Genomic DNA, 18629 nt, shown 5'->3' on the forward strand with positions numbered 1-18629 from the left:
TGCATGCACAGTGATCATTAGTGAAGGACTAAGGTAATAGTTAAGCATGGAGCGCACATGTGTATTCACCATTCCGCTCATTACCAGGCTTCATTGTGTGCGCTAGGCTGACAATGGCTATGTCTGGCAGAGTAGTTTGTCAGCGCTCTTTTAAATATTACATAAAAACTAGAAGGCAGGTGGAATTCCCCGTTCCTCTTGTCTCCCATTATTATTGCTTTTGATTAGTAACAATTTGAAGCGGGACTTCGTCGTTCTGTTTGTCTTGCACCTTGGGGGTATAGGCCTTGCGACATGAAAAGCTCAGTATGAAATCAGATAGCCACACGGAATAATGGACGATTTTACATTTCTAAGCATGGAGCCGGGGACCCGGTACCCTGGGTCTCTTTCAGGGATGCCTCAACATCCAGTCTTTTCAAGTCTGCTTCGGCTCGCCATTGTTTAGAAGATAATGAGAACCAATGCCAGATCTCTTGTGGCCACCCCCCGCCTGAGGCTCGGACAATTAAATGGACACATTATGCCGGGGGCCGAGATTCTCCCCGTTCGGCAACTCAGAGGAAAGAAGGAGAAGAAGGAGGAGGAGGAGGTGGAGGAGGAGGAGGAGGAGAGGGGGAAGAAAAGACAGCAGAATAAAAAGACAGCGGTAGAGATGAGCCGGTTGTCTTGGCGATAATTAGAGGAACTGCTCGGCCCTTTAGGTGGGATTTTGACCTTGAGTCACCTTGATCATCTCTCCTCCGTAACTCCCCACCCCCCCCACACAACACAACACAACACACACACACACACACACACACCACCCTTTAAAAGGACCCCCCCATTATCCGGTGCAGGGGGGGGATCACATGGCTGGACATTAAGAACTCCCAAAAGGGCGGCTGCCCGCTCTGCCTTTTTACCTCTAATAGGGATACTTTCCAACGAGCCCTGGTCAGCACTGTCCTCTTCACCACTTTGTACTCCTGGAAGAAAGGGGGCAGAAGAAAGCAGCAGCTCAGTAGTGTTGGGGAAGAAAGGAGACAGAGAGAGATGGAGAAAGAGGGAGAGAGAGAGAGTGAGAGCGAGAGAGAGAGAGAAACGGTAAGAACATTCAGATCATTGTTTGGCACAAACTGATGAAGACAGCTAAGATCGATGAAAAGAAACACCACTTCTAGTCAAAACAAATATGGGGAAAAGTATTGAGGACATGTATGTTTACACTCCACAGGCTCAAGGAGTTATTCATTTGTTTTTCTCCCCAAGAAACCGTTTGTTAATATTATGTTTCCATATAGCAATGCCCATTAACCACAGCCATTATAACCTATTTTTTATCTACCAGTGCACCTAATGCAAAACAAACATTGGCTCTGGCTTAATATGCCAACTTGTGCACCTGGTCAGGTAAGGCGTACAGGGCTCTCTGCTTTCACCACTGCTCTGAACTGACCTCTTATCTCACCACATTGACTTCCTGTCTGACCAAACCTTATGGCAATAGATGAGAGGACTCACTTCCTGCTTCTGTTATCCTCTCTACGTGATAAACAACAGATAGTGTTTATGTGCAGAGGACTGGAAGTCCCTGTTGTCAGCATTTCATACAAAGCATTCATCTTAATTTCATGTGAGAGCATATGGGGAAGTATATCCGTTATCTGTTTATTTTAGGCCCTAATTTGTTTGAAGGGCAAAGTGCAAAGTCTCTTGTGCATAAAATGCAGCTGTGTGGCATATGGGAGCATTGAGCTTACTCATCAATGTTTGCATTTTAATGTCTTGCCCCATGGTGTTTAACTAGCCAACAGATTTTGCACTTCTTAAATTAGCTTCTGTTAGACTTAAGACTTTGAACTTTACTCATCAATCAAATTATGACCCTATGTTCAAATTATCAACATGCAAATTCTACCTGTGTATTGGTTCTTCGGTTAAACAAACCATAGTTCTAACTTCCATATATGGCTTTCACATGTGGACAACAATGACCATAATATCATCAGGCACTGACCAAATGACCACTGACAGGGTTTGCGATCCTAAGCAGCAGTGATGTCCCTTACCGTGCGCGGCTAAACCGAGAGACGGCCTCTGAATGGCGGGCCTGGCGGGGTGGATGTCAGCGCTGTCGCCCACAATGGAGGGCAAGCCAGCCGAGGAGGAGTCCTCGTTGTCTGATGGGGCGGAAGCCAAGTCCAGAGGGGCGTCGTTGAAGAGCGCTCTCAGCAGCACCTCCGCCTGAAAGAGAACGCCATTTAACAACTGCCCTGACGCTGTCTGGAGTCAGGCCAGGTGGATAGCATCCCCCCCCCCACCCCAGTCTACCCAGCATCCAGCACTATAGGCCACGTCTAACAGGAAAAGCAATAAAGTTGTACTTTCGTAGTTCTCTTATATACTGAATGGATTGCGCATTATGAAAGAGAATGTGAAACGCGAAACACTCCACGCGTGCAGAGGGGAGACTTCAGATGTAGAGGAGTGGGTTAGCCCAGGGAGGAATGTCTCTTTTTCCAGCCACGTCCACTTGTTACTTCTTTTGCCGATGGACTACACACAATTAGACGGAAGATGTTAGGAATAATGAGTGGCTAAGATTGAGGATAGTGATACCTCTCTCTCTCTCTCTCTCTCTCTCTCTCTCTCTCTCTCTCTCTCTCTCTCTCTCTCTCTCTCTCTCTCTCTCTCTCTCTCTCTCTCTCTCTCTCTCTCTCTCTCTCTCTCTCTCTTTTTATTGAAGCATATCAATGGGCCTAGTCGCCACAATCTGAGATACAGGCCCTCTCCTCATCAAAGGCCTGCACTCGTCTTGAGGCTGCCGCTCACAACTATTTAATGAGCACTAATGCAGTGAACACACGACGGAGATCGGCACGATTTCACCACGGAAAAACACTTCAAATGCACATTGGGGGAAAAAGGGTGTTTTGTTATCTACCAGTTGTAAAGCAGACCTGTTTCAGTTATTTAAAGAAAACTCATTTAAAATTCTGATTTTTTTTTTTTTTTTTTTTAAGAAAGCAATCATTGTCCATGGGCTTCCATTGCTTTGTTTTGTGGGTGGATATATTTGTCGCTTAAATAGGCCTCTCTACTGTGAGCCCTTGGATCACACATTTCAGAGAGGTTTGAAAGAGGAACACAATACACCTTTAAAATGTATTATCTATTCAGTGGCCCTTAAGAATATACGTGTTTTTTTTTATTGTTATTACTACTATACATGCACTTACATATTCAAATGAGATCAGTGCTGTGTAGGCCCTCAACCTCTGGTACAACTCTGTGTGCATTGTTGCTGTGTGTGTGCATGTGTGTGTGTGTGTGTGTGTGTGTGTGTGTGTGTGTGTGTGTGTGTGTGTGTGTGTGTGTGTGTGTGTGTTCTTTTCTGTCCTTGGCCATCAGCGTATCTAGTACACCACTCTCCCCCCTCAGTAGCTTCATCTTCTCAAGAGCTCTACAGCCGGTCTCTTTCCCCCCCTCTTCTCTTCTCTTCTCTCTCTCTCTCTCCGTCTCCATCTCCCTCTATCATTTTAACTATGGGCTTCTCAGCAATTCTCCATCAGAACGGGGTCACATTAAAAACCCATTGATGGAGCTCAGGGTATTTCCTCGGCTGACAGACTTGCGTATCGCAACCAGTTCAAATTTCAGAGGAAATGAAAGGGTGTTTTAGGCCAAATATTTTAAACTAGGACCAGAACAAGTGCAAAGACATTTGGAAAAGGTACCCACACTCTCCTGTGCACATTTTTTAGGATAATTTAGTCACAGATGGCTTGGATATGTATATCATATCTGAACAAATCAAATACAGCAATTAGCAAGTTAGTAAGCCATTACTTGCAATTATCTATTAAACAAATCCATTAAGCTTTGGTCAAAGGCATCCATCCTCTCTGTAATGACAAAATTGTGAAACACACACACACACACACACACACACACAGGATGCCCGTCAATGAAAGGCAACCTCATAAAGCCTGGCTTCATGCAACTTAAAGACTTGCATCTATTTGGGCGCATTCTACAAAGTTCTACCTTGTCTGTGTACGGGGCGTTGGGCTGCACCAGGGCCGGGGTGAACACCTGCAGGACCTCCTCACAGGTGAGCACGTCCAGCTCCCGCAGCAGCAGGGCGTGGCGGAGCCAGCGGTCCCACAGCGGAACACTGTCAGCCGGCAGGCATGACCTGTCAGAGAGAGAGGAGGCCCATGGGAAACCGTCAACATGACACAGCGGCGTCAGGCAGGGGGGAGCATTAGAGGAGTATTCTGAGCCGTCTAAATGACCGAGCCCTCACATCAGCGATCCATGCTTTGAATGTTATTTTCGGAAATAACATTATTTAGAAATGGCCATATTATAATCTATGAGTCATTTCTAATGTGCATATTCACTTAAATGTTAAATGATCAAAAACTTCACAAGTTCACAAGGGTGGTGAGGTTTTTTTATTAGGACTCGGATGAATATATGCATAAAAAGGCATTAAAAATGTGGCCAGATGCTATTATAAAACTGGAATGTAGGCCTATATACTTTTTTTTTTTAAAGTAACACTTGACCTGCAGTGCCCCCTGATTTAACATGAGCACACATTGTTATAACAGTACACGACACACAAGAGCACAAATAATTAATTTGTCATGGTGGACAAAGGTTGAGGCACCAAAAATTACAGAGTACTGTACATGGGATCCAGATATAAGGGACAAATGGCATCCAGGGATTTTTTTAATGTGTGGGAGTCCTGGCAGTCAGCAGCTGTACGGTGTCCCAGAAAGGTCACCCCTCGGACTAATGAGATGAAACTACAGCAAGTTACAGCACCCATTCCAGTTAAAGTCATAAAAGCAAATGGAATCCTGGGAGGTCACACACTTTGCAACCCCAGCTCTGAGAAATGCACCATAAAAAAAATACAATTAAAAAAAAGTCAGCTGATCGTAACTCACTATATTAACTGGTCACTACGGTAACTAACAAGACGCTGACATACAAACCAGCCATCACTCTCCAGATCTCTCCCAGCAAGGTATGAATGTTACCCAAGCCATTAACCTTTTTTCAGTATATTTTATACAACATACTACAAATTTTATCTGGGCGTCAATCCCATTACCCTAAAGCTGACAGTCTTAAATCTCATCTTAGAAAAAAAAAAAAAAAAAAAAAAAAAAAAAGTGCCAGTACTCACACAATTATTGCCAGGTGTAGCTGTCGGAACAGTACCTTATTCGTGTCTGCTCGGTGCAGTCCCAGTTCGCCCTGACCAGCTCCCAGGGTAATAGGCATCCTTTTGACGTGCTCCATGACAACCTCTGCAGCTGTTGCACGGCGACCGCTCCACACGCTTGCAGTGGCTCTCCATTCAGGGCTGCCTTCCCCTGACAACGGCTGCGGAATATACAGAGTGGCGTGAGCGAGCCGTCGCTATCGCTGTGGAGCCTGGGGGCTGCAGGCGGCCGGTCAGGACTCTGAGCAAAGCTGCAGCCCCTTCTGACACGCACGGACATGTACGCAAGCACACACACACACACACACACACACACACACACACACACACACACACTATTGCAATGCATGCACGCCAACACCCCCACATGGATATCTAAATCAGACACAGGGGACGATTCTTGATACCTCAGGCCATGATCGTCTTTTTTATTTATTTATATATATTTTTTATTATTATTATTATTATTATTATTATATACAGTAATAGGTAAATATGATTATTTCTGATTGAAGAGATTGTGGGAACTAGTGTGATGAGCACAATTATAGTGAGATGTCATGGATGTTTTCTGTTTTTTTTTTTCTTTTCAAAGGCAACCTATCATTTGTACATTTGGTCCGTATGCTACATATACTGTACATAATCATATAGCTTAACATATTTACAAATAAACAGAACATACATACACCTCAAAAATATGGGTGTGGTACCATGGTGTTACAGCTTTATTGATTGTCAGTAAACCTGCATGCTTTTTAAACACACATAATTATTCAACCACTCTTTCGCTGCTCCGCAACGTTACTATGACAATGCGCTGCAATAAGAAAACCCTTGGAAAACAAGATTTATGGTGAGCACGTTGTTGGTGCCAACCAATGACACTTAATTTAAAGCAAGAGCCCTTCAAGGCTGGCTAACACATCTCACGGCGCAGCCGTGAAAACCACATGGAAATGAGAACAAATAGCAGGCAAACGAAGCAGAAAAATCCCACCTGATCACGTCGCCGAGCTGCTGCTGGCTGACCGTCAGGTCATGGTACGCCTCCTTGTCGCTGCTCTGCAGACATCTTTCGATATGGTCAAGCAAATAGGACAGAGTATCTAATGTCAGCCTGAGGGAAGAGTGGAAGAAAACACAATTTTACACCATCATCACTGATATTCCATCTATTATCATGTGCCGAATGTGTGACGAATACCATATTAACTGGAATTATTATTATTATTATATGTACCTATGGACCAGATGTTTACAAATGCATGCTAAGGGATGTAAAAATTACATTATAATTATCGGTGTATCATAAAGCTAAAAGTTACCCTGCAGCCAAAACTTTACTCTCAAGCCCAACAGAAAAACCATATCTATCAGATGCAGAGAATTTTATGTTTGGCAGCAACGGAATCATCAAATAACGGTAAATCCACAACACAGAAGAGCCACAGTGATTCCACCCCCCTTTTATTTAAAGAGAAAGATAGGTGATGAGATAACAGGCTCTAATCTGGCCATGTGCAATGACAAAAATGAGAAATATGCCTAATGCCTGTGGATTTAGTGAATCCATTTCTCTCTCTCTCTCTCTCTCTCTCTCTCTCTCTCTGTCTCTCTCTCTGTCTCTCCTTTTCACCCCTTCCTCTCGAGTATTAAGCTTTGGGTGGCCCTGCTTGAAAGGCCGCTGCAAAACCCCGAGCCCAAATCCTGAGCCCAGGCCACATAATGGGTCCAAAAAGAATTTATGACAATCTATAATGGGCTCCGGGGGTCAGAGGTCGGCAAACAATCGCTCGCTCTCTTTGGCAGGTTGTTTCCTGGTAACATCCTGATTAAGCTGCCGGTGCGAATTATATCCATGACATTCTGTAGTGCACAATCCATCTGTGCTAAGTCCTCTTCAATGCGGCTGAAGTAGCGTGGCCAAAGCTCTGCCTTTTTCCCTCACCTTCCCCCCTTCAGCGCGAGCCTTGAAACAGTCATCATCTTTCTCCCGGCTTCATTTGTCTGCAGTGCACTCCTCAAAAAAAGGGGAAGCCAATGGAGTGAATTTCAACTGAGCACCAGGGCCATGGTTAGGCATAGGTTCACCGCTGCCACTGCCAGATCAGTCTCTTTTTAACCATAGGCAGAGTCAATCAACACTCGTGGCGGGGGAGAGAGATGTGACAAAAGAGGCTATTTCATGGTGGATCCATCAGTCAGGTAACTCTCTTAACAAGTGGACATCCCAAGTATGCTGAGCCTCAAGTCCTAGCTAATAGGTAACAACAACACCAACCTCTGAAATAAAAATGTAATTACATATTTTTTTTATTGCTAGTCTTTGTGGTACAGAATTTTGCTAACTATGCTTCATGGTTTAAAAACATTAATATTTTCCTTTACTTAGTCATCAGGTATCAGAATAACTGGTGGTAGGAACTGCGGTCATGTTTTGTCAGTTAGCCTTTTTAAATTATATCAGATTGGTAAACAGAACGTGCCTTTGGAACATTGGATGAGTGGTTGCTGATACTGAGCAATGTAGATATTGCATTTTAATATATATATATATATTTAATATAATTGCAGCCATCCATTCCACTAGAATACCAGCTGAGATCAGTTGCCTTTTTGAGTGACTTTTGACCGGTATAGCAATATCATACAACCCTAGACACATGAATTAGTTTAAAAACATAACCCAGAATGAAATAGGGATCAAGTCCCTATTTCCTCAACATCCATTTTCTCTTACTAGCTAAAACTAAATCATTTCAAGTATTAAAAAAAATAAGAATAATAAAATCAAATGTCATCAGACATCAAACACTGATTCTGCACACTGATGGCTAAAAGTGACACAGGCAGGCTGAAAAGGAGTGACCTTTGACCCTGAGGGCCAGCCAGCCCAACCACCAGCTACTGCTCGGGAGAGGTTGAGGATAGAACACTCAAACAAAACAAAAGAGCGGAATTTGCAGACGTCCCTGAGAGGTTGTCGTAGGGATGGTGGTAGTGTAGTGGAGCTGGGCTAGCATGCAGTAGCCTGAAAGGTTGTGGGTTCAATTCCCAGTTTCTACCATTGTGCCTTTGAGCTTTTTTGAGTTGTTTTGTTATTCCGATAAAACTATTCTGATTGAAAATGTGTGCGGTCTGGTTACATGGGGTACAGTATGTTCAATTCCAAGCAGGTGCTGTCAAAGGTGAATCTTTGACCAAAATAGCTGTTGTTGCCTAGTTTACATTGTGAAGATACAGCAGGCATGTTGGCCATTCAACTGGAATAGTAACAGGCTACACCACCTCTTTCATTCTGATTAAAATTCTGATCGGATCAGGCATTTTTAATCCGATTGAGGTGTTTATATGAGAATTTTTATTCCGATTGAGCAGGTATTCAGTTTCTAATTGGATTAAAAGTGTCTATGAAAATGTGGCTAATGAAACTTGTAATAAAAATCACTTTGGATAAAAGCATCTGCTAAAAGAATGAATGTAATGTAATGCAATGTAGAGGTTTATACTGTCTGCTCTGGTAATCCAGAGTCAAAGTGAAAGGAAAGCAACAGAGATAAATGGCAAGGTTCATTTACTTGCTTTCCTCACCTTGAAGAAAGACACGGGGAACTCACAAGGCTTGGAGTGAGTTCACTTGCCTGATACTGTCCACACAGTGCTATAAGCCACTGTGCTAAAAGCTGTTTGGGCTCCCATCCTGGGGTACACCACTGCACAAAATGACTCTCTCTTGGACTGTGATCTTGGGGGTCGGAAAATAAGACATGGCGAAAACACACGGGCGTAATGACAGGGTGCGGTGGGACGGGAAACGGATCAGCACGGAGAGGTCAGATCCGCTGGTCTGGACTTCACAGGGGCCGTGAGTACGCCGCGTCCCCTAATGTCTTTAAATGGGATGGCACCTCGGCGACCACTTGCTTGAAAGTGCCGTCCACGCGCGCCCGTTCTTCAGAACACTCTAGGGAGTCTGCAAATTGTCACCTCCGCTTGGACTTCCCAAAGTCTCTCGAGCGGAAAATTGCTCGGTTACAGCATTATCTGGGATTAAGGCAATAATGTCGGATAGGGAGGCCTGAGCCCCTCCAGCAAGGTGTGCTGCACCCGCCACTGAGCCGCAGAAAAGAGAGAGAGAGAGAGAGAGAGAGAGAGAGAGAGAGAGAGAGAGAGAGAGAGAGAGAGAGAGAGAGAGAGAGAGAGAGAGAGAGAGAGAGAGAGAGAGAGAGAGAGAGAGAGCACCTCTGGAGCGTGACCTACCTCATCACATCACCCCTCTCTCTCTCTCTCTCTCTGAGCCTCACACACACACACACACACACACTTACACACTTACTTTCACAGACAGGCACACACTCCCCCAAATCCTTCCAGCTGCAGGCTAGAGGTTGTGCTCGGCCTTGCATGTGTTTCTGTCATAGTCCCTGGTGTACTTATCAGCCGGCCGTGGTGAAAGTGTTGGCTGGTTGGGCTTGGGCTTGGGTTTGGACTATTTTGCATAAATTTAAGTCTGAGTTACTGCTGCCGAATTAAAAAAATAAAAATAAATAAAAAGGAGCTCAAATTTAAATAGCTGAAATCATACAAAAGGTCATTTTGAATCCAGAGGGCAAACGGCTGCCTTGTGAGATCTAGCAGTTCCTCTTGGACCTACACTTCAAAAGCATGCTTCCAGTACAAACTGAAAACAAACTAAACAGCTTTTCAGTTTTATAAATACTTTTGAGGAACACAAGAGCCAGAAGATTGTTCCAAAAGGTCATCAATTATAGGCCAAACGTACACTGCAATAAACTGCTGGTCTAATAAAATCTAACCAAGTGTTTTAATCTTATATCAAGGTAAATAAACTAGTTGGTATTGTTTTCAGTACAAAATACACTTACCTAGTGCTTTCTTTTGAAATCATTTGACTTAATTTAAGACTTAATTGACTTATTTAAGTCAATTCTTCCTGAAAACAAGCAAAATTATCTGTCCATGCAGTAAGTGAATTTATCTTGACAAGACTCCTTAAAATAAGTCAAAGTCTTCTTAAATTAAGTGAAATTATCTTTTGAGAGAGCGCTAGGTAAGTATTTTCATACTTAAAACAATACCAAATAGATTTTTGACCTTAATATAAGATAATTACACTTGGTTAGATTTCATTTTTTTGCAGCGTAAACATGTTTCTTTTCATTTTACAAGGGAATTTTTACTTTGCAGAGTGTCCATCCGCAGGGAGTCAAAAAGTCAAAAAGAGCAGTATGACAAAGGAGGTCTGACTATGACTCAACGTACCTGTCTGAGTCTGAGGCAGAACTGTGAGAGGAGCGGTCTGAGGCGTCTTGAGCAGTTGTCTGTGGTACTTTAGGTGGTGTTTTGTCCTTTGGTAGGGCCCTAGTCTTTTCTGAGTGCCTCACGCTGGAAACCCTAGTCTTGACGGACCTCTGAAGATCACAATCACTGATGGAGATTGAGACATCGCTGTCAATCTTCACAGAAGACTCCGCTGAAATATCAACACTGGAACTGGATAGGCTGGGACTCCTAGATTTCACCTCTTGTCCTGTATGACCAAAAATGTTGTGTGGACAAGAGTTACAAGCCCAAACACATACATCGCATTGAAATATATAATGTAGGCCAAAAAGAAAATACATCACACAACTTGAGTATATTGCAATCAGGCCCAACACAAGTGAGAATTTCCAAACCTGGAGCTTCTTCCAAATTCTCCCCAACCTCGAGCAAAGAGCTCAACAGACCGTCTCCACAGTTGTGTTGAGGGGAGACTGGGTCAGCAGGAGCATCATGGGAACTATTCTGGCGCCAACTGGACAGCGGCAAGGAGCTCGTCTCAAGTCCCTGTGGGGCCGGACCAGGCGAGATCGACTTGGGTCCTCTCAAGGTCACTTGAGGTGAGAACTCGGCAGGTGCTTCTGCGGCCCTCACAGAGGAGCCGCAATCAGATGGCACTCCGGGCGTCCTCCTTTCATGTCGATCGCTCGGAGCGGCACCATCGGGAAGCTGGAGGAAGTCTAGAATGTCATCTGATAAGTCCGTGCCAGCACTGGCCTTTGAAGCGCAGGCATCCTTCAAAAGGCCACTCGGAAGCAAAGGTTGCCGGCGGTGATTAGGCGGCGAGTGTGACAGCCGCGGTGAGAGTACACTCGTGTCACCATCAACGCAGGGATCTCCGATGGTCTGCCGACCCGTGAAGATGACGGAGGGCTGGTGCAGTGGAAGAGCTTTTGCAGACGATGGTGGCAAATCCTTGTTCTGGAATAACAACAGTACACACCTGAATACTCCTCCTTAACACAGACATACATACAGCCATACATTTCATCTGGTACATGGCATATTCAAATATTAGAACTCTGTCAACCAGCAGGGTCATTAATGTCAACTAATGTAACATAACAAAACAAATAATTTTACATTAACCCAAAATAATAAATTAAATAAACTAAAAGATGAAGATGAAGATGAAAGAAAAATAAAGCTAACAATATCTTCTAAAAAGTAAAATACGAAATACGTGTTCTATTCCAGGTAGTGAGACACTCACAAAATGCTGTTTAGTTGTGCTAACTAATGGAGGTAGCCTTATCATCAAGCAAGGAGGTCAGATTTGTCAGGGTGGAAAAATATGCCTGTGTGACACTATTTCAATTTCAGTAGAGAATGCGGCAAAAGCAAACACATGATAAATTCAGGCTAACAGCATCTGTGGTATAGACCACGAGTGAGACGAGTGAGACATTTTTGATGTTAATGCGAAAGTTAATGTGTGAGTTTTGTAGGGATTTGTTTTTAGTTAACTATAATTGTGAGGCTGACCATGAAAACCCATCTAATATCTAATTGTGTTCTTTCCTTCCATGTGTTTTTAAGGAGAGGTGCATAATTCTAAACAATACAAATTTTGTCAAATTAAGAGAACCGCTCTTAACAGTTCTCTAGCTGTCCGTTCAGTGTTAGCACTTAAAAAAATTAGCAGGGAATGTTAGAAAAGGTATACATTTCAGGCGAGGAAGAAACCGTCGCAATGCTAAGAGTTTTGAGGGAAATGGATGTTAGCGGCAGTATCGCTCGGGTTGTGATAAGGTTAGGAAACCCTAGGAAACAATTACGGAAGGAACGTTTAGAACTTTGATAAACGAAATAATCAGGCTATGCTGTGTGACATGTAAATGGGAATATGAATGGAACATTCTATTAATAACTGACGTAAACACCATAATCGCAACACTGTCTTATTCTGGATAAGCTACACAGTCAAAGACATACTTCAGCAAAATTATTTTTGAATGGCATCCTTAATATCGCAAAAGTCACTTCTCCACCCCTTTGCTTTTAGCGGTCTGTGTGACTCATATTCTGTTATAGTCTCAAATTCAAAATCCACAAACCAGGCTGCAGCAGTTTTTTTTTCCGCCTCCTGCCAAGTTTGACTTGAAAGTCTTCACAATAATGTGTGTGTGTGTGTGTGTGTGTGTGTGTGTGTGTTTGTATGTGGCATTTCATCTGGGTCAAGGTCAGCCTTCTCCTCTAACCGTCTCCTCAGAGGCATGCCACATGATCAATGTCTTAACTTTTAATCTCACCTTTTACTCTAAAGTTTTGATTCATGTCTGCAGTGGCACTACAGGGGGTGTGGGGGGGAGGGGGGACCACACACACACACACACACACACATACACACAATAATAACAAAACGCATAGCTGCTGTTTCTTTTCTGATAAGAGTCTTAAATACCAAACAGTTAGCTGCTTAATAGCATCCACTGTAAACCATGCAGCCTGGCCAACAGATCCGGCATGTAGGTAAAAAAAAAGGGTGGGGGGGGAGAGAGGAAAAGTTAATTTCTTGGCTGAGTGATTCCATCGGTAGCTGCGGGGCAAAGTAGAAAGTGTTTCACTAAAGTAGCAATTGATTCTTCTATCAATCTGCGGCACGCGCGTGCTCTTCCAAGGAATGTATTAAATATGAAAATCATATCCCGTTATCATCAGTTTCCAGCTTTCAGGCCGGTAAGCTCCCCTTAATGAATGCTGCTGCCTGAGGGACATGCACACTGCCAGCCGAGGCTCCTATGCATAATGGAGTGACGGTTACCGCCTCTGCTCATTACAATATCGGCAGGCTAGGAGGGAGATGGAAAGAGAGAGAGAGAGAGAGAGAGAGAGAGCGAGGGAAGAAAGAGAATTGAGAAAGAGAGAGAGAGAGAGAGAGAGGGGAGAAAGAGAATTGAGAAAGAGAGAGAAACTGAGTAAGAGAGCCACAGAGCGAGAGAGAGAGAGAGAGAGAAAGAGAGAAAGGGAGAGGGAGAAAGACTGAGATAAAGTGAGAAAAGGAGAAAAAGAGGGTGGGGGGAGGAGTGGAGGGGAAGGAGGGGAGGAACGGGGATGAGGTTTGGCAGTGCTGGGGGTGGGGAGAGAGGGGAGGGGGGGTTTAGCACACACAGTCACAAGTGACTGCTCGAGACAGCATGCTCCAAGTTATTATGAGCTGTCTTCCACATTTCATCTGAAAGAGCTTGAACTGCTTTAAGTGAAAGAAGAGGGCCGTGGGCTTGAACTACACAGACTGAGCAGGCGCCGGAATCAGGATTAGACACCTGTGCTGCAGCAGATAGGCTGGCTGCTAAAACGCACACTCCTTCTGAGCGCTATGCATAATAGCAGGACTTTAGCCTAGGCCAGAACAGACAGAGGAAATAAGGGGGGGGAGGCAGACTGAGGGAATTTAGATTCCCTGTTGTTCTTGTCGTCTTTAATGTTTAGCGCTGTGTGCATCATCAGGCAATCTCGTCTATGTGCAGCAAATATCCATTGGAAATGGATCATGTTTCTAGGAAGCATCCACACGGATAGGTATTTTCTCAGTGCTTAAAAGATAAGAAGTGGTGGGGAAATTGCGCCGTTTCATTTCAAAGGAGAACTAACTGGTCATTTGAGCAGAACAATTACAATCGAGGACAGCTTTTGATAACACATGAATGCATGCCGATCATGTAGGTTGACCTCTTCTCCTCCGTGGACAAAGAAATGCACAGACATTTCTCTCGGTCTCTTTCTTTTATTCGACACAATGAGCAATTCCACTCAGCTCTAAGCATCTTTTCACTAAGGTGCAGTTTCTAGAGGACTGAACATGTCATTGCTATAGCATACCTTGTTTCTCAACATTGCTCTCTGTTTCTCCTGATTTTCCCTCAGTTTGGAAATTTGATTCCAGCACTCGATCTGTAACAGAATAGAAAATAGTATGGTTGCTCATCTTTAAATAAAACCACACAAAGAATACTTGAACATGAATTTACAGATACAAATCTTTCTCAAATCTACATTGTCTTCACAATATGAAAATAAAAGTCTGTAAAAAAAAAAAAAAAGTAAGAAAACCTAAACAAGACAGGAGGGAAAATATGATGTAATTCTGCCTCATTTGTAGTTAAACATTCAATGGCTAAATCATTTGTGCTTAAGGTGAGTAGTTCTAGGCTCTCTGCAAACACATTAGTTTGAGAGAATAAGCTTGTCGCTTTACTCCAGCCGTAAGAGACTCGGTCAGCTCCGCTGTCCTCCTGTGAGGGTTCTCCATACAGCCTGCCAAGGCTCTTAATCAATTATCTGAGTAGCCACACTGACTGCCCTAATCCTAACTCCAATTAAACAGTCTAATGGCGATGGTGAGGGCGCAAGGATTAGCTCCAGCATCCCAGGCCATTTCTACAAGATAATAACAGTTGTCCATGAGGAAGAGCTTAGTTTATCAAAATGACCAAATGCAGTAGGGTTTTTTTTTGCTGCTGATAACCAAAAGTGCAGAGTAGCTGATCATTTTTAAACTGATAAATATCTTCCAGCTAATTCTCTGTGTGTTCTCTCTCTCTCACTCACTCTCTTTCTCTCAATGTGGTGTGGTATGTGTGTGTGTGTGTGTGTGTGTGTGTGTGTGTGTGTGTGTGTGTACATATTGCAAAATGCACATGCTATAGCAAAAATGTCTCCACTATCCCCTCTGAAAAACACTGCAAAAGATCATTTGGAGAATCTAAGAAAATGTAGAGAAAATATGACGACATTTCATAAGAACGTTTAAGGAAATTGTACAAAATGAATTAACTAAAAATGTAATGGTGTTTCCTTAAAAGTTTGATGCAGGTTCTAAAGCAATTAAGAGTTAGCGTATTTACAAAATTCCATTTGGTATCTTGTCCACTTTACATGTAAAATAACACTGGATTTATTCAGTTTGGCTCATACAAGGGCACTCTCAATCCGAGAGGAATAGCTCTCCAGTGTCTATAAGCCTGAGAACATTTTGGTAAATTCTGATGAAGGGACGTATAATCTTACAAAGACAGTAGCATTCTTAGTAAGATTATTATTATCTTATTTTAAGAAAACACTAAAACACAACGCCATAAACACCAAATCATTAGGCAAAGAAGCCTCTCTCCTTGGGGGAGAGGGGAAAAAATACTCCAGTTTCTCAATGCTGGACCAATTAATTTGGCTGGGGTGTAATTAACCAATTTTGTTAATTTGATATTTAGCCGTTGAGCACTGTTCAGTTTTAAGTGATAATCTGACACGCTCATTGTTTTTCCTTTTCTCATTTGTGTGCGTTGATAAAATGGAAGAACTGGAGTGCCAGCAATTGCAGCATGTTGAAAATGGGCATTCATTTCTAAAAACTGCCAAATTAAGACGTGAATGGCATGTACTTCAGAAAAACTGATACAATGCTCACTGTCTTGCCAAAATGTGATGTATTTAACAAACAGACAAATACTTTAATTACATTAATACACAATTACATGCAATATTCCCACCAAAATATCCTACAAATAAACATAGCCTAATTATTTGCCAAATGACAGCTATGTTACCTTCATGTGATGCAGTGAGCTGCGATTAGGCCAAAGGCAATCCACTTGTGACGCAACTGACTCCACACTTTTCAAAAGCTCGCGGTTTCTTGCTTTGGCTTGCTCCTCTTTCACAGAGATCTCCTTGAGATAGCGTCGCAGCTTTGCATGTCTCAACTGTGCACTACCAGAGAAAAATATATATCCTATTTTTTTTAATAAACAAGCAAGTGCACCTATCCACATTTGCACGAATAAATGTATTAATATCCAAATGGTGTGAAATAAGTAGGCTACATTGCTATATTTTCATGACTTCATTAATATTTTTCCCATCGTGTATAACCTTATTGTCCAAAGTTAAACCCCAGATTTGTACCAAGTGCTTTTAAACTGAAACAGCATGTCCATAAGACAGACAACAGTCCTGTATCAGTTCATAGTGCGACCCTCCACACCCAACCTTCAACAACAACAACAACAACAACAACAACAACAACAACAACAACAACAACAACAACAACAACAACAACAACAACAACAGATATGGTATCCACTTACACTCGTTGGTCAGACCTGCAGTAGGAGAACAGCTCTCTCTCTAGTTCAAGCCTCCTCTTTTCCCTACAAGTTCAACACATTACAAATGCACCATTATAGTTTATTATAACCTTTTACATACAGGACAAAAAAATGTTTCAGTAACTTCAGTTGAAAACTGAGAGTTATATCTCATGAATCTACCATTGAACAAACGAATGTTAGGTAACGTTATCTGATTCATTTCAAGCTTTAAAGTTCCGCATCAGAAAAGTTTGTAGGTTAACTAATCATAGGCTGCATAGCTTACTTAAATGCACTGCTTTGACGTCAATGTTTAGACTTAGTAGTCTTAGTTTTGTCAACGTTAGAAGTGTATAATGCTGCCACGGGAGTTTTATCATGCTATCGTTCGCGATATTATTATATCATACCTTGATATCATCACTTGGTTAGCAAAACTACGTTAGCGATGCTCAGCTAAACGTGAACTTTGTTAGGAATAACAACGTTCATATAAAATATTGTTTCGTCTACGGTGAAACTAGAAAAACACGACACTGTCAAAGTCAACGTCGAAGCTTTTTCCAGGCACAATATTGAGTAACGTTATAGCGTGCTAGCGAGGTTAACATGTGTGTATGGCTAGCTGCTACTCAAGTTAACGTTAGCAATTCCTTTTCAAGTTTCGTCCCACAGGTAGCTGCTAACGTTAACATTAGGGTGTTTTGGTAGTGCTGCCTATATGAGAGGTATGTTAGCCAGTTGTAACTTGGACAAAACAACTCATAACGTTAACATTGCTGTGTTGCCTCTTCATGCTAACGTTATCATACATAGCCAATTCGAAAATTAGCTAGCTAGCTAGTTAGCCATCGTTACCACGTTAAAAAAAAACCTTTAACGTTAGCCCGCTGACTCAAATATGGGCAACTCCACTTCACTCTGAAACAATAATGTGCCATTTACACTTACATTTCGTGCATGTTCTTTTGAATATGTCCAATTTTCTCAAAGTACTCATTGTTGCAAAAAGCCATTGTGCCTCTTAGCATCTAGTAATGCATGCTCCTTAGTGTGTTGATAGTGGTTGCCATACAGACAGCTACCCATAATGCCCTTCTTGAAAACATTCCTACCATGTGGACTTGCTGATTGCCTCGCCCCATGGGGTGCCTACACTAGCCTACTACATTGATAGCTGATAGGAGAAGGAGCCTTTAATCAAGTTTTCCCAGAACAAAATAGCAGTTATTTCAATAGCTCACTTGCAAGTGATACCAAACTATGATTAAGCCTAATATCTTCTTAATGGACCCCCTCCACTTTGAGCCTCGAAATATGAAAATAAAGATAAAACATTTAATAGGCCTATTATTATTATTATTATTATTATTATTATTATTATTATTATTATTATTATTATTGCTGTTGCTGTTGCTGTTGTTGTTGTTGTTGTTGTTGTTGTTGTTGTTGTGAAACACACTGACGATAGGCCGATTCAGGTGTGTGTGCCGAGTTTATGGACAAATGTTGGTACATTTTATTTTCTTAAAGATTATCCTTTCAAAGTTCAAAGTTGATCATTTTCAATTAGTCCCAAACATTTTTTGTGCAAATTACATGTAATTGGCTGCATCAAATGGATTAATTAATGAAAATAAGGTCCTCCCTGGCCAGGCAATTACTAAATGAACTCATACATTTTAATTACTCCAAGTAGATTAAAAATATGATGATTATCCTGTACCCACCCAGTTACCTGATGTTTGTGTTGACAGCCTATCACAAAGAGGTTGGAGAAATTATGTCATTGTGCCGTCACCTACAGGATGCAAGGATCTTTGATTTTTAAATTATTATTAGTATTTATTTATTTAAAAAAAAAAAAGATGTGACTGGTTATAACAAACAACGTTACTGTAAGATAAAAAATAATTATCTTATTTTCTTCACAACAAAGACTGGATTTCTGGAGCTGGACACTAGAA

General features: G+C 42.2%; 1 protein-coding gene across 3 annotated transcripts in view; it reads right to left on the reverse strand.

Annotated features, from left to right (window-relative positions):
* Positions 1-17763, reverse strand: part of kiz (kizuna centrosomal protein) — a 30108-nt gene extending 12345 nt beyond the window's left edge. Inside the window, exons 1-12 of one of the 3 annotated variants that reach the window (XM_062523266.1) lie at positions 17614-17763; positions 16660-16722; positions 16120-16282; positions 14396-14467; positions 10930-11494; positions 10514-10781; positions 6228-6347; positions 5224-5388; positions 4030-4180; positions 2052-2226; positions 1439-1524; positions 911-968 (exon numbers count right to left, since the gene is read on the reverse strand). In XM_062523266.1, the coding sequence (XP_062379250.1) occupies positions 1478-1524; positions 2052-2226; positions 4030-4180; positions 5224-5388; positions 6228-6347; positions 10514-10781; positions 10930-11494; positions 14396-14467; positions 16120-16282; positions 16660-16722; positions 17614-17693 (1869 nt within the window). In that variant the 5' untranslated portion in view covers positions 17694-17763 and the 3' untranslated portion in view covers positions 911-968; positions 1439-1477. Of the gene's footprint in view, positions 1-905; positions 969-1438; positions 1525-2051; positions 2227-4029; positions 4181-5223; positions 5389-6227; positions 6348-10513; positions 10782-10929; positions 11495-14395; positions 14468-16119; positions 16305-16659; positions 16723-17613 lie in introns of those variants that run through there. The other 2 variants (XM_062523264.1, XM_062523265.1) reach the window with 2 other exon arrangements.
* Between the last annotated feature and the right edge of the window lie 866 nt (positions 17764-18629).

Source organism: Sardina pilchardus, chromosome 20 (genome assembly GCF_963854185.1).
Source record: "Sardina pilchardus chromosome 20, fSarPil1.1, whole genome shotgun sequence".
Lineage (NCBI taxonomy): Eukaryota > Metazoa > Chordata > Actinopteri > Clupeiformes > Clupeidae > Sardina > Sardina pilchardus.